The sequence below is a fragment of the Ptychodera flava genome, chromosome 17 (assembly GCF_041260155.1).
Source record: "Ptychodera flava strain L36383 chromosome 17, AS_Pfla_20210202, whole genome shotgun sequence".
Classification (NCBI taxonomy): domain Eukaryota; kingdom Metazoa; phylum Hemichordata; class Enteropneusta; family Ptychoderidae; genus Ptychodera; species Ptychodera flava.
In genome coordinates, this window is record NC_091944.1 from 25,722,671 (window position 1) to 25,739,906 (window position 17,236).

Here is a 17,236-nt window from a genome sequence, read left to right on the forward strand (position 1 = left end):
GGTCAATATCCCCGAAGGGCTATCAGAGTGTCACAATTTATTTTGTAGTCCATGCGTAGTCCATTTGTAATATGCAGGGGAAATTACTTATCTGGCTTTCTCGCCAGTGAAGCTTAAACACGCAACTCATGCTTCGTGTACAGGCTGGATGTACGACCTGAATATCAAACAGTGAAGTTGTCCTCGAATGACATCCCAGCTGTTCACTGCATACATTAATTTGCCATACTCTCTCTTGGGTTACATGCACAACCTTTAATGGTGAGTAGAGATATTCCCTTAGTCAACTCAGTCGAAGGCTTGGAATGTTAATGTTTCGAACAATTGAGATATCGCCTTGATGTTCAGTAAATGTTAAACATGTGAATGTGAACTGTACAGGTTATTTGATTGATTGGGAGGCCTTCTTGCAAATATGCAGTTGTCCATTGACATATTTTTATAAAAATAGATGGATCAACATATGAATGATACAGTGCACTGCCACATAGTATTTATTAAAGGCAAGTTCCTGGCACTATAGATTCATTAATATCTAACCTTCCTGCTTAATATTTCGTCCCGTTATAGACAGTAACGAATCAGGTGACCTCTCTCTCTCTCTCTCTCTCTCTCTCTCTCTCTCTCTCTCTCTCTCTCTCAATCCATCCTTTATAATGTAATATGTCATTATTTTGTAACAGTAACACGCGCAGAAATACATGCTTGTAGGACAAGAAGTATTTGAAAGTAACTCTAGCTAGAAAAGATATTTGGTATTCATGACGGTTTATAATAGTTTATTTGCAAACAGAAACCAGAGAACGAAATAAAAGCACACCAACTCAACTTGGATCACATCGATAATATATAAAAGTGGTACAACCGCAGGCATTAAATGACAGCCTTTGTTTGAATCGGCTGGGGATTGCCATTGATAGATTTACCGTGAGACAGATGAGATAAAATCATCGCAAACTTTTGAATTATATATAACATGAAATTAATAAATCACAATACGTTATTCACAATGGTGTGCTTTCTGCCAACAATCTAAAATGCATCATGTAGATAAGCCAATATTTGAAAGTGCATATAAGAACACTATTACACACTTACTTCGTTAATATGTACAAGTAACGATTTTTGCCATAAAATATATAAATGAATTATGTGAGTCCTGGTTTCCGGTATTCTCTGGAACACGATGTTTTTAAACCATGGCATCAAAACAACGCGTCAGAGATGAGACTTTCAAAATCAAACACTAAAGTTATTCTCCTCAACGGGGAACCAGTTTTGGTAAAGTTAATTAATCAAATAACACCACACTTTAAAAGCAATGTTTTATTTTCACTACGGAAACAATTAACCGGAACGTAAGAAACGACTCAAAATTCAGTATTTTAGATTCTTAGATTACTTTAGTCTTGTGCAGTGCAATCGGTGTGAAGTTTTGGCAACACTGGAAGCAATATAACGTGAGCTTTCTTCTTAAGAGTACTTATAGAGGACAAGTCGAAAGAATTGTAAGATAACTTTTGTGTCATGGACCAAAGATGATAACAAATGAACATGCAACATCCTATTCATTCCTATAAGTGAAGGCTATTAAAATGTTATCTTCCTATGCGTTGATTTCATTATAATTCACCATATGATAGCTTGTTGCTTCACTAATCTCCTCATCACTTTATGCTCCTCTCATCTATTCCTTCCCCCTCGTCAATTTCATCAAGTCTACTAGAATTAAGCGGTCTGCCGAATTTAAAGCAATTCTCTAAGAATTTTAGCGGCCCCCGTCTCAGTTTTGCTGACAGCCGACAGAAAATCAACCAACGCTGGACGAGCTTCCCGTTCGCTCATCGATGTCAGCCATCCGTGTAGGTATACCTCCGCGGTTGTTCGCCTGTTCCAACCCTCAATCTTTGCCTTGTCACTCAAGGTGGCAATCTCATCTTCATCCGAGCCAAGGTGACGCGCCACCGACGGCCATACACGAGAGATGACGTTGGCCACTTTGGGCACCTGCTCCAGCTGAAGAGTAGTGCTCGGATAGAGAATATTTTGCGCGTGCGTGTTGCCGATATCAGCCATTTTTTGCCAGAGGGCTTCGGCGATTTCCGCTCTGCACTTTTCAGACTGGAGACCTTCACTGATGTAGATGTTTAATAATCTCCTCGTTGGGTTTTTCCATCGAGGAGTGGTTTGTCTCTCTTTGACTTGCTTTAGCCTATTTGTTACTTCTCTTTCTTCTTCTTCATCATCTTCTTGGCAGTCCTCTTCAGAATTTATATCATCTTCATTATTGCCGTCATTTTGTCGTTTCACCATCTTGATATAAACATGTCGTTCTTCATCCCTCGGAGTCTTTTCAATGTATGCTCTTATATTGTTTTGGCTTGGGTATCTTAATTCGCAGCTGATGCTCCTGGAACTGTCGACCGATCTATTCGTAACCAAGTTATCGAGCGGAAAACTGTTACTTTTGCCGCTGTTGACCCGACCGCTACTCATTCGACCATGCTCTCGGTGATTAGGGTCCTGAACGGCACCCGTTCTCCTGCCTACCCATACTCCATGGGCTTTCCCGCTGACTTCACCATTCACTGTGCCGATGCTGTAAGTGTAAACATTTTTGATACTCGGGTAGTACCGATGTCGCACAGAATTTTCGCCCCTGGCGGCGCTGTGCGTCCGTCTTTTGCCGGAGTTCTGTCGGTTGTAAAAACTGACGCGGCAGCCGTCGCTTGCAAACAAGCCCTCAGAGTACGTTGTGCTTTCAGGTGTACAGACACTCGCAGAACTGACGACGCTACTCGCCCGCAGTCTCTCTCCGATCCTTTTCCGATAATTTGACCTCAATGAACTGTCAGCGGACAAGCTTCTCAGATTTCGTACGGTCTCCGAACCACTCATATAATTACCAAGTTTTCTTCTTCGTCCACGCGCTCGTGCCGCAGACGGACTCCTCCTCGGCGATATTGACAATTCATCCCAATACTTGTTCACACTGACGTTAAAGGACAGTTCCCTGGCCAGGTACCTGTAGTCCATGCACTTGGCCTTTCCTTCTACCATGACGATCATATCGCTCTGCCTGTCCATTCCCTTGGATAAGGCGTCCATGATTTTGCTTGTCAAAACTGGCCTTCCGCAAGTACCCTCTATGACTTTACCTTTAGCTGGACGGACCTTGAATAGACTCGCTCCTCCTGTAGAAAATTCGTTCTGTGGTACAAAGGAAAATATATTTTCGTTAGAAAACCAATAAAAGGCGATACGGATCTCTGAACGTTTTCATAATGTATTGGCAAGGTTCCATTTTCCACAGACTCTGGGCTAGAGAGCAACAAAAAGACATCCTCGACAATTGAATGAACGATATTATCATTTTAATGAAAACCACATTACCAGTGACGCGATCATATAATAAAGAGTAAAACAAACCGTACACACAAATGTATTCTAAACGATATACCGAGGGACTCTCGAGAGGTGAACAGAGTCAAGACTGGGAAACGTCATTGATTCAAATAGCCAAATGCAATGTGAGCGCTATAACACATCATAATCCGAGACAAGTGTGTGTCGTCTGTAAGAAAACGCTCTCCGGAGAATTTTACACATAAATTTAGATAACTACTCCACACATGTACTTAATCGTCCTTAACAATGGCCTAAGCGTCAAAGCACTGACGGATTGAACCTCTGTCATCTTGACTCTTATACCAGAGAGTGGTAGGTAGCAAAGGTTGAAATATATGTTTTGTTTGTTTGTTTGTTTGGTTGTTTGTTATTTGTTTTTATGGGTTGTTTAACATCATAAGCTTCAACACACCTGCATAAATAAACAACATCATATCTGTAAGTTATTAGTCGATGACTTCGAATAATCACTTAATTCCCACCTGTTTTATGTCAGTTTGCCCGTCACAGCGCAAGGCCAGCCGGTTGTTCGTCCGTAATTGGTGTAAATGAACCTTAAAGCTTGTTGAACGTGGAGTAAGCGACTTGGTGTCAGCAACCTTTCGACAGTAATAGAAACCAGCTTGGCAGCCGCCCGCTGCCCCCAGTGACATCAAAGACTCACGTGTAACCGTCTAGAAAAAAGAATGGAGTATCTTTTTAAAATGGCGCCCCCAATCGTCCGTTCACAATATTCTAGTCACGACGTTGAAGTGCTGAGTAGACTTGCCCATTTGTCGCTTGGTATACACTGTTACTCTGCTCGGTCGTTCGCAGGAAATACTGGCTCGCCAATCACCCCCACTATAAGTGACAGTCTGTTGACGTTTATTTCAAAATGTTTAATTTGATCAACCCACCATAAAGGTGACAGTTTGTTAAAGGGTATTCATTCGCTCTATTACACAGTTATCACACTAACAAGCAGAGAGGCTTGGGGCAATTCAAGTTCAGGTGCTGTCCTGCGCATACTCAGAACTCAAATTCAAACCTCGTACCTGGCATTCAAATATCACCATTATAAATCACAGACAACGCTTGAAATCAATATTTACCTTTGCATCTTGGCTAACCGTCCAACCACGTGCTGCAGTCACAGCAATATCTAAATGTCGCCCTGTCTTTTGTAAACCAATGTAACCGATATCGGACAAATGGAATTGTTTGTTTTCGTCTTGCATGAGTTCTTGGACCTGCAAGATACACCGGCATTTCAAAGATAATGTACGATTTAGTCATATAATGGTAATTTTGGAAAATATTTGGTCTTAAAGACTGCTTTTTCAACATTACCGACATCGGAATCCAGATTGTTAAATAAAGACCTATTGCCAGGACTCAAGAATGTTGTATTGTGTTTCGAGTCGTTAAGGTAGAACGTGAATCGGGGATAGAAATTCAACTATCGGTAAATCTTGGGTAATTTGTATCTTTAGTAATAAAATTTGCACGGTGGCCCCCGATTTGTTTTTGATTTGGTAAGAGAAGTGTTGAAAGTTTCATTTAGGAACGTTTGAACAAAAGTGTAAGTCTTTCACTTTCGAGGCTTATACTACCATAACATAGATATGCCTTCAGGAAATAGGATAGGTCTGCAGGAACATGTTTTTGTTTTGTTTTGTTTTTATTTGGAGTGGCCCATCGAACAGATAAATTTGGCAAAATCTTGTATGATTTTTGCAAATACAAAAAAGTTTTTAAGTGTAAGTCGGGTTACTGGAAACATGTATGCGTTTAATTTTGCCTTAGTATAGGAAGATAGTTGATCGAAGAAATGAATAGTTCACACATACGCTATTTTTGTTTTGCAAACAGTCTTAAGCCTTGGCTAAAAACATAGCTCAATGCAACACTTTACTATATATTTAGCTATATGAAAGAAAACAGCCAATCTCAGTTATTGCCAATCCCTCGATTAATCGATGCTGAGGGGCTATGAATAATTCAACTGAAAAATGCGAAAGCCAAGCGTTTGTGTTTAGGGGCAGGAGGTTTATCTCAATATGGACATCTTTACGTCCATGGTATCAAGTACCATTATGGGCAAAGTCGCACTAACTAAAAGCATTATGGTTGAGCCTCTGCAAAAGGCGTGTATATGTGTTACACTCATTCATCGTTCAAAGTTTGTTTTGAATTATTTTTCTTCAATAAAGGCCATCCTGTCAGCTGCTTTCGACACGCCCACCCTTTTCATTCCATATTCCATATTAAAGCCCCAATAGCTGCGAATGCGTAATAAACCGATCGCAAAATATGTGTATTCAAGTAAATGGCATCAAGTTTGTTTCTGGTATGATTACGATGTGTAGTGTGCAAAAAATACTGTGGTTTTTGTACTTTTCCGTGGGGGCGCCATTTTATGAGTGCGGCACCCGTTTATTATTCAGCCTGTTAAAACGGTCCAAATCAGCAAGCAGTGATACTTTTACACACGTCCTTCAGGTAGCACATTTACACGTACTAACTTTGGTATAAAAATAAAATCATGAAAATAATGCATAAAACTCGCAGCTATTGGGAAACGCTCACTATGTGTGTATGGCTTATTTAGAATCGACCGGCATATAAGGTTAGTATCACGTTTTCATGGAAAGAACAATTCGAGATGAAAAAGTTATCCAAGGGTTTAGCTATTTCAGAGAATGGAAAGATTGCGGATCATCATTGGATAAAATGTAATTGTAATATTTATCAATATAAATCATCAACTTTTCATACATAGTGATGACAATTGCTGGTGCTTCAACTTGGAGCCTTGCTACACGACCCTACACTCATCAGCTGGTAGAGATTTACTAGTCCTTAAAACGTTTCGAAAGCAAAGGAGACGTTTAGTCCTACCTTTCTGTCTGCTGGAGTGTCATTCCATATCCGGAGCTGGAGTGTGAGATGATCTGGTCGCATGAAATCTCGCATTGGAGAAGAGAAGAGTCCAACACAGAGAACTTTCCAGGAATTTTTGTCACCGTCATCGTCCGTGGACAACCTCACTTGGTAACATCCACCTCTCGTGACAAGCGCGGTTACTTTGTCTTCCCTGACAACCATCTGAGTCTCGTTGGCGCTCAAGATTCTCCAGTTACACCGCTTGCCTATTCTGTGGTAACTGTACGCCAGCCTAAATTTGCTGGCGTGCACGTTCCTAGCGCAGTGAGGGAGAGTCAACATGACCGGTTCATCGAACCTGAGATAGCGGGGCGCCACCCTAACAACCGGCGACACTGTGACGAACTGGCCCGAGGAATCGGTGGATTTCCCATGCCCTTCCTCGTTTTCCTTACGCAAATATCCTAAGACGTCGCCTGTTTCCAAGGCGATGTACACCTCCTGAACGACATTAGCAGACACGATATCTTGAGGCACATACAGATGAATGTTAGCGTCTTGAAGTTGTAACATCCCTCCATCGCAGCCAATGTACCCGAGGGAAACCGGCCATTTCGTAAATGTATTCCCCTCGAGTTCTTCATCGTCCAATTTTCTAGCTGAATCGCGGCAGCACTCCAAAGCTGACGATAGCTCCCCGTTTTCCTTTGACATCACTACATTAGGAATAAAACTATTGTTTGTATGTTTGTATTTTATTTAAATATGATTACCTATGTGTGGATGATACAACGCTGATCAATTTTTCCACTTTTTGATATAAAGAATGGTTACAAATAAAGAAATATAAAAATAAAGAATGGTTACAAATATAGACAATATCACGACTATAAGCTTATTAGCTAACAAATTTTAGTTGACCGAAGACTGTGATCTGGCTAAGCTAGACTCGGTTAGTCAGCATTGTATTAGCATGATATCAAAATGCTTCTCGTAGTCGACCGCTTCACTTTGTATGGTGTAGTAATAATGACATATTGTGTGCATTTTTCGAACAATCTTCTAGGGTATGGCCTGATATAAATACATTCCAGTGTTTTGGTGCCTCATGTAAAGCCGACTTTATACTATTTTCTTTCTGAATCGATATATGCAATTGTAGCGCAATACTTTGAGGTATGGAGACAAGTTAGTTCTACAAATTTAGTCCGTTGATTTTGGTGATAGGATAATGTGAATCGTTCAGGTTATGTTGTTAGCCGCTTTTAAGGAAATATTTTTATTTTTTGAAACACCAGATTGGAGGAGAGGGAAGTGACACGCGGGTTTCAAAATGAATCGGTCGAGTCTTCCAACCTACTGAACCCCTTCCCTTGAGTGTAGTACATTATATTTCTCATGCAGTAGGACTTACCGCGTGTGTCAGCATCGTGCTGCCACATATTTTTCGAGGGTCCCAGTATCATCAGAACGTTCTTGGAACACTCGATGGCATACGCTATGTGACTGAGAAGCATGCCGTAACGTTTACTCCTCGAATACTCATGGAGAATGTTACGCAGATCTGGATGTAACATCTGTGTACTCTTCTCCGTTCGCAGTCGTCTCTCGATCGGCCAGTCTTGGAAACTCTCCACGGCTTCCCTGTGTCTGTCTTCGTGTGTTTCCAGCTCGTCGTCCTTCTGCATGGCTTCTCGTTTTTCGAATGCGATGTACTCGACTAACTGACGATGCAACAGGTTGTAGAGCCAGTCTTTCAAGTCTAAGATCCCTGCGTAGATGTTTTCCAGCTTTTTAAACGCCAGCAGCGTTGCTTTGGTCGGATATTTTTCCGTTGATCTGCCGGGTGATATTAACACTTCTTTGCAGTATCTTGCATCGTCGAAGGAAAGAATCTTTGGTCTGTGGATAGGAGCATATCCTTCTACAAGTCCAATTTCAGCTCCGTTTATGAAATCGTTGACATGATAACAGAGAAACATGCGCCACTTTGCTTCGTACAAAGGACACAGTCTTTTCCAAGCGGACGATGCTATAGAGTAGAGACTTGCGGTTGACACGTGACCCCATGCTTGCTGAAATATCACAAGTAGAATATTAAACAAACACAGTGGAACTACGCTAGCACTCATGTCTGAACCATAAAACTCTGGGGGTTGTACAGCAGGATACATGGCAATCAATTCGCTGTTCAATGTAGCGGATCAGCTCTGGCTTATTGGAACTTATGGTGTGCTTTTCTAAAAATATTTTTTATCTTTTTTAAAAATAAAAATTGTACATATATATATATATATATATATATATATATATATATATATATATATATATATATATATATATATATATATATTATTTCTAAATCTTTGTCTTGCTTTCGTGAATTCATTCAATAATATTGACAAAAATAAACCTGTTACATTGTTTATCCCATCTTTTTTAAGACTACATGCAGGTTACAAGGGAGATGTCATTGCCAGTTGAGTGTGAAAAATATGGAGGAAATGTTGGTGCTTTGATTAAGGTAGTTCGAGCTTTGCTTTCTTTTCTCAAAGAAAGTTTAACCCATCCCATTTGAAAGCAGGAAATGAAGTGAACCGGGCTAATTTTGTCACTAGAGAAATATTTCCAAACCATGAAATCTAAAATGGTCGCCATATCTGTGTTTACTCTGTAGTGAAAAATAATTAAGATTTTCGATTTTCACGAAAATTAGCAAGTGAAAACTTTATTTACTCCATGAACTTCAACATGTACTTTTCTCAAGGTAGAATGCGCCCAGGGCAAAGATATTCGGACTCTCAACTTTTAAAGCACGTTTTAAGTCCATAGCTACCACTCGTTGAGACTCATTTAGAATAGAAAATTTTATTTCCCCCATAAAGCTAACACGTGGATGGCAGCCGTTTCACTTCAATTTCAAGTGTCGGTAAATACATGTATTGGGTAATCTGTTTCTCTTGTCCCAATTTTTGCACAGCGCACTCCCCCCCCCCCCCCCCCCCCTTTTTGCACAGCGCCCCCATTCATTGCTTTTCTTGATTTCCAAAGGCAATGGTTTAAAGTTTCGGTGAAGTAAGTTTGGGCAAAAGTTTAAGTCTTTCAATTTTGAGTTGAAGTTTGTGTACGATGAACGATATAAGCGAGTGCTTCATGATGAATTTTACAGTGTGTGGCGTGATTGGCGTTGGCAGAAACACGAACCACGCGTGTTTAGGGGCGAGGATTTAGCCAAGCTGTTTTGACTGTTAATTTCTTCGCTTGGTATACACTGTAGGTGCCGTACGTCCTAGCTTCTAATCCGATGCAGAATTTACCGAATTGATTGCTTTCAGTTGTAAATCCAGCAATTCTAACGTACATCATTTATGTCCAGCACTGTCCTTTCATGTAGAACTGTGTGCCCCAAACTATTTCCAGTGTACAAAGGTGAGAAAGAGATATTTTACAAAAGATAAAAATTGTCCCAACGGCTACATTAAGAGTTCCGGTTGGATTCTCTTCGAGCTTGAACAATGTCGATCCATAATTTTCTTTTCGAACAACAATACTTCATTGGAATTACATTGATCTTAAATATTATACACAGTGTAACATGAGTGTCTACTGTACATGCACGTACGACATGGTAGTGTACGTCAATTTGCGTAAGTTGCATTTGTGTCACGATGCAGTTCGGCTTGATTTCCAACCGTCTATTGTTCGAAAACGTTAAAATGTCAAAAGATCAGTGAAATAAGACCTTCTCCCCAGGTAAGACTTTACAATACGCAGCTTTGTCTGAACTTAGCGATATTCACCGAGTACTTGTAGCTATAATTTTGTTGCTAGGGTCACAACGTAACTATATCGACAGTGTGTTTCCTGTATTATGTTGTGTAGAGAATGGCCAAATACATACGATAGGATTAGGAGATTACGGTGAATTTCAAAATAGCTTGGAATTACAACGTGCTTCAAATTGGTGATTAGAAAAACGTTCCTGGCGATAGAAAATAACGCCAACTGCATTCATTGCAAACGTTCTCCTTTGATAGCTTTTGAACAATTTAACCCAATACGACATCCACTGGTTTCACTTACAGAACATGTTCAGTGTAGGAAATAACAATTGTTGTATCGATCCGTGCAAATTGCATCGAGAAAAAACCTATCGTTAGCATTCTGTGCAGTTTCACAGCTGGGAAATGCGATAAAGGCAAGAATGTTCACGCAGTCAGTGTACGAGTGAGGTTTTCATTGAGAGCGCGGCGACACTGACCGTCGGACGATGTTGACTGTGGCACAGTGAACGTTACATTGGCTTAAATTGTTTCAAACTTTATCGAAGGAGAACGTTTGTAATGAATGCAGGTGTCGTCATTTTCCATCGCCAGAACAACGATTTGTATTTCCTACTCTGAATGTGTTCATTGAATGAATTGTAGCTTAATTTACTCTATAATTAAAATAGTGTTTGTGTAACTCAAAAAAAAATAATAACTTATTTTCAATGCTGTCAAAATTTAAAAAAGCCATGCACACTGTAAATTTAGATGGACATCTTCTTGACGATGGTTGCACTTAGAATGGTGAGACAATTTAGATATTTGTCATAAACCCTCGGCGAAAATGACAATGAGCTTTCACATACATGCACAAGTGTGCTGAAAGATCTCAGTGTTTGTCAAAACCACGGTCCCTCCACAATTGTGGAGGGACCGTGTCAAAACACAGGGCTCGAAATTAGCGGTAGTCCCGCGTCCACAGACTAACAACTTTTCTCTTGGGCTACCAAAATCTATGAAATGGTAGCCCACACGGACTAACAAATCCTGGGACCTGAAATTCAGTCAGTATTTGGCATGCCATGTTTGGTCCGTCACTTTTGGACAAGCTAAATGCAGTCAAACCAAGCTGGACACAGAAAGGCCATACCATGACTTTGTTATGCAAATTACGACGACGACCAGGCGTTCGGTGGAACTTTGCAATAAAGTTTCAATATCTGAACTGACCTACAGCGAAGGAGACATTATGTATTTCATCTAAAAAAATATCTTTTTACAGAAAATTTCACATTCTTTAATAGCTTTTACTAATTATGAAGTAGATGTATATGTACATTTTCTGTTTACTTTCTTTCATTTTTTACAAACAAAGATCAAATGATCCGTCCAAAAATATAGTGGAAGCTCTTTTTGCAATATTTACTTGGATATGACCTCTACATTCCTGTCGTGTCAGTACTACTATAGCGAATTTCAAAATAACTTAGAATTACAACTTGCTAGGGTAATTAGAAAAACGTTTCTGGCGATAGAAAATAACGCTAACTGCATCCATTGCAAACGTTCTCCTTTGATAGATTTTGCAACAATTTAACCCAATACGACATCCACTGTTCTCACTTACAGAACACGTTCAGTGTAGGAAATACCAATCATTGTATCGACTCGTACACAATGCATCGAAAAAATCTATCTTTAGCGTTGTATGCAGTTTCACAGCCGGGAAATGCGATAAAGACAATATAAGAATGTTAAAGCAGTCAGTGTACGGGTGAGTTTTACAATAATGGGAGCAGGACGACACTGACGATGTTGACTTTGGCACAGTCAACGTCGTATAGGGTTAAATTGTTGCAAAATTCATCGAAGAAGAACGTTTGTAATGAATGCAGGTGGCGTCATTTTCTATCGCCAGAATCATGTTTTCTTATCACCCAAACACGTTGTAATCCTAAGCTATTTTGAAATTCACTGTAAAATATATGATCATACAAACACGTCGGTGAAACGTTCAAAATCGAGTTACACATGTCAACCAGTGTATTGCTGCTAGAAGTGGTGTGACGGTAACAATTGAACATCTAAGGTTGTTATCATTCATGAAAGAACAATTGTGATTTTCGTCCCCGTTCTTTGTTTTTGCTAAACGAGCGATCGACGCTATCATTAAAGTAAACAATTGAGCATTGTCGAGCTATAAAAATCGATTGACTGATTATAGAGTCTTGACGGAAAGGGACTACAGAGCACAAATTTTAAGCGTGAAGGCAGGCACTTTCATCACCAAAACTTAAATATGGATTATTCCGATCGTTTTTATTTTTTCCGAAGAAGCCCTAATGTATTATTATTAAATTTCCCTGCAATGCTTGTCAAAGTACCCTTTGTAGGCAACACCCTTGGTCCTTGGACCTTGTTAGCGATGCTCCTTAAACAAGCAAGTCCATGTTCAAAGGTGTAACGACAGCACTCTAACCTATTAAGGAATACCAAGTCCCCGAACGAGGATCAAGGATTAACAGATATGCTTTACAAAGCTTGCAATCATGTACAGTACTTGGCAAACAAAAAGATAAAAAGTTCTTTCCACTGATCACGCTGATGACGAAACCTGATCTGCGAATAAAGCACAATTTCTGACATCGATTGCTGAACGAACAATCCGTTAGATGAGCATTTTTACTCACGATTAGTCAAACAGAGTAATGTAATAGCTATTGAACTAGGGGTTTTAGGCGTTCAATTTGTAAATCTTAGGAAACGATTCACTGTTAGACCATCCAAAAAAACTATAGCGAAAAATCTAATCTGAAGGTTTTCGTTTTTATTGTTGTGCGTTCAATACATTTCTGCCCCATGCTCATAAAGTGGTTGGAGGGCTGCCCCTTACTGTAGTAAAGCAATTCAATGAAAGAGGTCTGACTAAATCAGTTACGCAATAGTGCTTGCTACTCTAACCCGTGATCTGACATACTCATACTTTAATAGCCTACAGACCTTGTAAATATTGTTGGTATTGGAGTTCTCAAACTAAATAGCCTAAGATGAATTGAATTACATGTACGCTGAATTGAATACATGGAATTTACCTTATTCAATGAAAATTTATGAAATTTTAACCTAATGTAGCAAAAAATAAGTGTAGATTTTCATTAGAAGTTTGTCGTTCCAATACATTCCTTAACGACTAGAAATATAGTAACATCATCAAAATACATTCGCCCTGTATGTATAAATATAGCATTAGGCCAAAGTGATTAAATTCTGTTTTGCGTCCACTCAAAATGGGAAAAGGTACGCGTCTAAGCGGCTGAAAAACACACACGAGAAAATTAACACAATGTAATTTGATTGCAGCAAATAAAAAATTGTAACAAAATTTTGGTTCAGAAAAGCTAAGCGGTTATGTCCTAAAATTTCCTATTCAAATACACTGTGTGTGTTTTTCATGAAAACCTTAAAAACCTAGGCGGGTAGGGACGCAAAACAAAGAATTTAATTACTTTGGTCTTATTTGGAGACTATGGTTGTAACTTCTGATAATATTTTCACTAAATTTGTTCCATAAAAGAAGAACCTTTATTCTCTATTGCTGCAAAAACTATTGTTGATATACGTGTTAAAATCTATATACTTGCAAACACTTCACAATGCCTTGACAAATGGGTTGTAATTCAGACTGCAATTCCGGCATGAAAATTAACGTACGAGAAATTATAAACATTTTCGGCGTGATTCGTAAAGAGAACAAGAAACCATATTTTAAGAACAGATCAAAAATATAAACTATATCAGTAGATGAGATTATGTATATGTAACATTTTCCCTTTGTCGTTAAAATCGTTCAGGAAAGGTGTATGTTGACATGATTCCAAATAGATTTTCTAAACATCGAGACCTTAGGCCAGCTTGTGGGGCGCTATTGAACATAATTTTCGTTTAAAATAAATAGGCTTGAATCATTCATATACTGTGTATTATATCTACAGCAACCTAGTATTTCTTACTCCAATATGGACAATAAACCTAAGTGAAATAGGTTTTTCCTAGTAAGTTTCAATCTGATGGACGAGTGACTAGTGTTTACCTGATAGGGACAAATGTCGTGGCTACCATTTAAAATAACGACGATAGACTTACAAACATGAAACGGTTTAGTTTATTGACCGTGACGCGACACTGGCGATTACACAATAGATTGTGGTCGTCGAAAGCTAAGTCCGACCCCTAGCTCACGATAGTCGATATGAGTATTCCCTTACAAGGATTCTCACGCTAAGGGAGCCTTCAGTAATAATGACAGGGGTGGGCCGGAGGAAATTGAGGGTGGTCAACCATGTAGAATGTTGCCCTCCCCCGATGTCTCTTTCTAAAACATGACTCTCCCCAATGCCCCTCTCTAAAATGCGACCCTCCCTCTTCTCTCCAAATTCAAAAGTTTGAAATGTGAATATAACCCTGATAGAACTGCTGACTTTGTTATATTATAAGCAACAATATTAAAGGGATATACACTGTAACTGTTGATCGTACTTACATGCTGTAGGGAGTTTGACAGGAAACAGCGATTGAAACACAGAACAAGAAAACGAGATGTTAGTATGCCAAATATTCTGTTCGTCAACAAAGCCCGTACACGTGTAATGACTATTGTTATTGTTGACAAATGAATTCTTCTCCGGACTTGAATTCAATTTTCAACAATAACAATGCTGACTGCACAAATATAGGATGTGTTAATGAGCAAAGGGACTACACAGAAATTACTAGGGGAAGGCTGGTTTTTTGAGGGGTGGGTCGCGATTTTTCCGTTAGCCTTTCTGAAAGGTCATGAAATTTCACACATTCCTTTGGGAAGGGTCACCATTTTTAGGGCAATTATTCGAAGACAAGATGTAGTGCTCGTCCATACATAATGAATCATAATACATGGGAGACTATTGGCTAAACTATCTACAATTTTCCCTACAAAACTTAGCTATATCTGTACTTTTATGTAATGTTTGATGATTTATGTAAATGTTTTTGCTTTAAGTGGGGATAAAAGTGCATGCGAGTACAAGAAATTTGATTTTTGGATTTCTTTGAAAATGTTAATTCATTATACACGGGAGGCTATGGGAAGACTGTAAAACGATTTTTTCCAAAATAAAACTGGCAATATTTTTCATTTATAGACGTTGGATAATTTATATAAATGTAGTTGATCTGAATAGAATTGTTACGAGTGCAAATGTGTTCAAGAAATTTGATTTTGGAATTTCACCGAAAACATGGGAGTCTATGACGAAACTATGAGTATTTTTTCCAATATAAAACTAGCAATATCTACGTATTTATAGACGGATAATTGACATCAATATACTTTATTAGAATAGGGTTGTTACAAGGGCATTTGCATACAAGAAATTTGATTTTGGAATTTGGAATATGGATCCACTATAATAATACATGAGAGTCAATGAGAAAACTTTGAACAATTTCTTTCCGATATAAAACTAGCAATATCTGAGCAGTTATAGAAGTAGGATAATTGTTATGAATGTACCTGATTGAAATAGGATGGTTAAAAATGCATATGTGTACAAGAAATTTGATTTTGGAATTCTACCGAAAATGTTCATTTAGTATACATGACCGTATTTTTGTTCAGTTTCTTTTACACACTCAGTCAGACTTTGCATTCCTCATAAACTCAACGATGTAAAATGTAATCCTCTCCCCAGGGTTAAGTTTGTAATCGGGGCAAGTTTTTAAAGTGTGACTCTCCTAATATTCCTCCGCTGTCCCCCCCCCTAACAACTGAAGGCTCCCTAATGACTTCCACAGTTGTGTAGCCGTAACAATAGAAGAGATTGCACATTGCTGTTTGAGTAGAAGGAAAAACGCAATTTTGAAGTGAAAGCTGTTAAAAACACGAAGCCGCGAGAAATATGCGTGTTTTTCGTCCCATCTCAAATTATCTCAGACTTCTTTAAGTATGACTATAATAACGGATAAGTGCACAGTTGATTACAAAAATTATTTAAGAACGAGTGTCGATAACAGAGAAAGAAACACTACTGTAATTCCTGCAACGTTGTTTACTTGCAATGTGTCGTCGTCATAGAGACTACAGCTAACGAATCATGAACATAACTCTTTGAAACAAATACATCTGAAGGAGTAAACACATTATACATGTAATTATCATCTCAATGTTACCCGAAGGGACCACTGATGCATGTTTGGCTTAAAACACATGTAAGAAAACCACAGTCCTCTCCAGTCATTTGTTATCCTGTCACGTAATGAAGTGATGTCGAATAAACGGTTACGTCGGAGGCGTTTTACTTCATTCTAAAACTGAAACCTCCCATCCGGGGATAAATACCCGAACTAACCATGCGCCCGCGAAAATTCTTACATTGATAATTAATCTGTTTCGGAGGTTGTTGTTTTAAACTGCATTTTTGTGTGGTTTTTGCATAGCTTACATAAATTTGGCATATTTTACTACCCTCATCATTTATGACCTTGCAGTGTTTTGTCAAGTTTATAGTCGCAACAGTGCAAGATTGGAAGGCAGAATATTGTAACGAGCAGCTGGTATGAGTTGTTCAGGTAGTACGCGCTTCGAAATTAATGCATATGAATTCACTGACTAATAAATCCAGACGTACCCCTGAGATAATATTAAATTGCACCGCAGCTTAGCAATACCCATATGCCCTTCTGTTCTGTCGAATCCTTTCGTCGAAATAAAATTAAGTTATTGGGTAAAGTATGCTAGTTGATCGACTTTTGCGAGCGGAAATGAAGCATTGGCATGAACCATCGTGATGATTCAGTGCATTTTGTTATTGCTTACTATGGATTTATCGGTGCATTGACCCCCTCGTAGCAGAATTCCTGTGCAGAGGCGCAACTCTGGCAGTTACCGCGAAGACGGACCTTTAAATAGTTAATACCCTGACAAAGACGTAATCTCAACGAATGTTGACCCATCACACGTAACTGCAATGGCGGACAGGTTATCATTGTGACTATATTTTATGGTCATCCGGACATCGACAACTGTTATGATAAAGTTTATTTGATATGCCACAACATCGTTGTCATTTACGGCGAAGAAGAACTGACATAATAAATGATGCTGGCGATGTTCCAAACACGCACTGCCTTGCGTGAAACATTGTACCGTTTACAGA

At 39.0% G+C, this 17,236-nt stretch overlaps 1 protein-coding gene across 1 annotated transcript in view; it reads right to left on the minus strand.

The window, feature by feature from the left end:
- Nucleotides 1-751: 751 nt before the first annotated feature.
- The window catches only part of LOC139115878 (uncharacterized), a 36,738-nt gene continuing 20,253 nt past the window's right edge, over nucleotides 752-17,236 (minus strand). Inside the window, exons 8-12 of the mRNA XM_070678283.1 lie at nucleotides 7,691-8,351; nucleotides 6,292-6,992; nucleotides 4,503-4,640; nucleotides 3,891-4,082; nucleotides 752-3,210 (exon numbers count right to left, since the gene is read on the minus strand). Of these exons, the coding sequence (XP_070534384.1) occupies nucleotides 1,747-3,210; nucleotides 3,891-4,082; nucleotides 4,503-4,640; nucleotides 6,292-6,992; nucleotides 7,691-8,351 (3,156 nt within the window). The 3' untranslated portion in view covers nucleotides 752-1,746. The remainder of the gene's footprint in view (nucleotides 3,211-3,890; nucleotides 4,083-4,502; nucleotides 4,641-6,291; nucleotides 6,993-7,690; nucleotides 8,352-17,236) is intronic.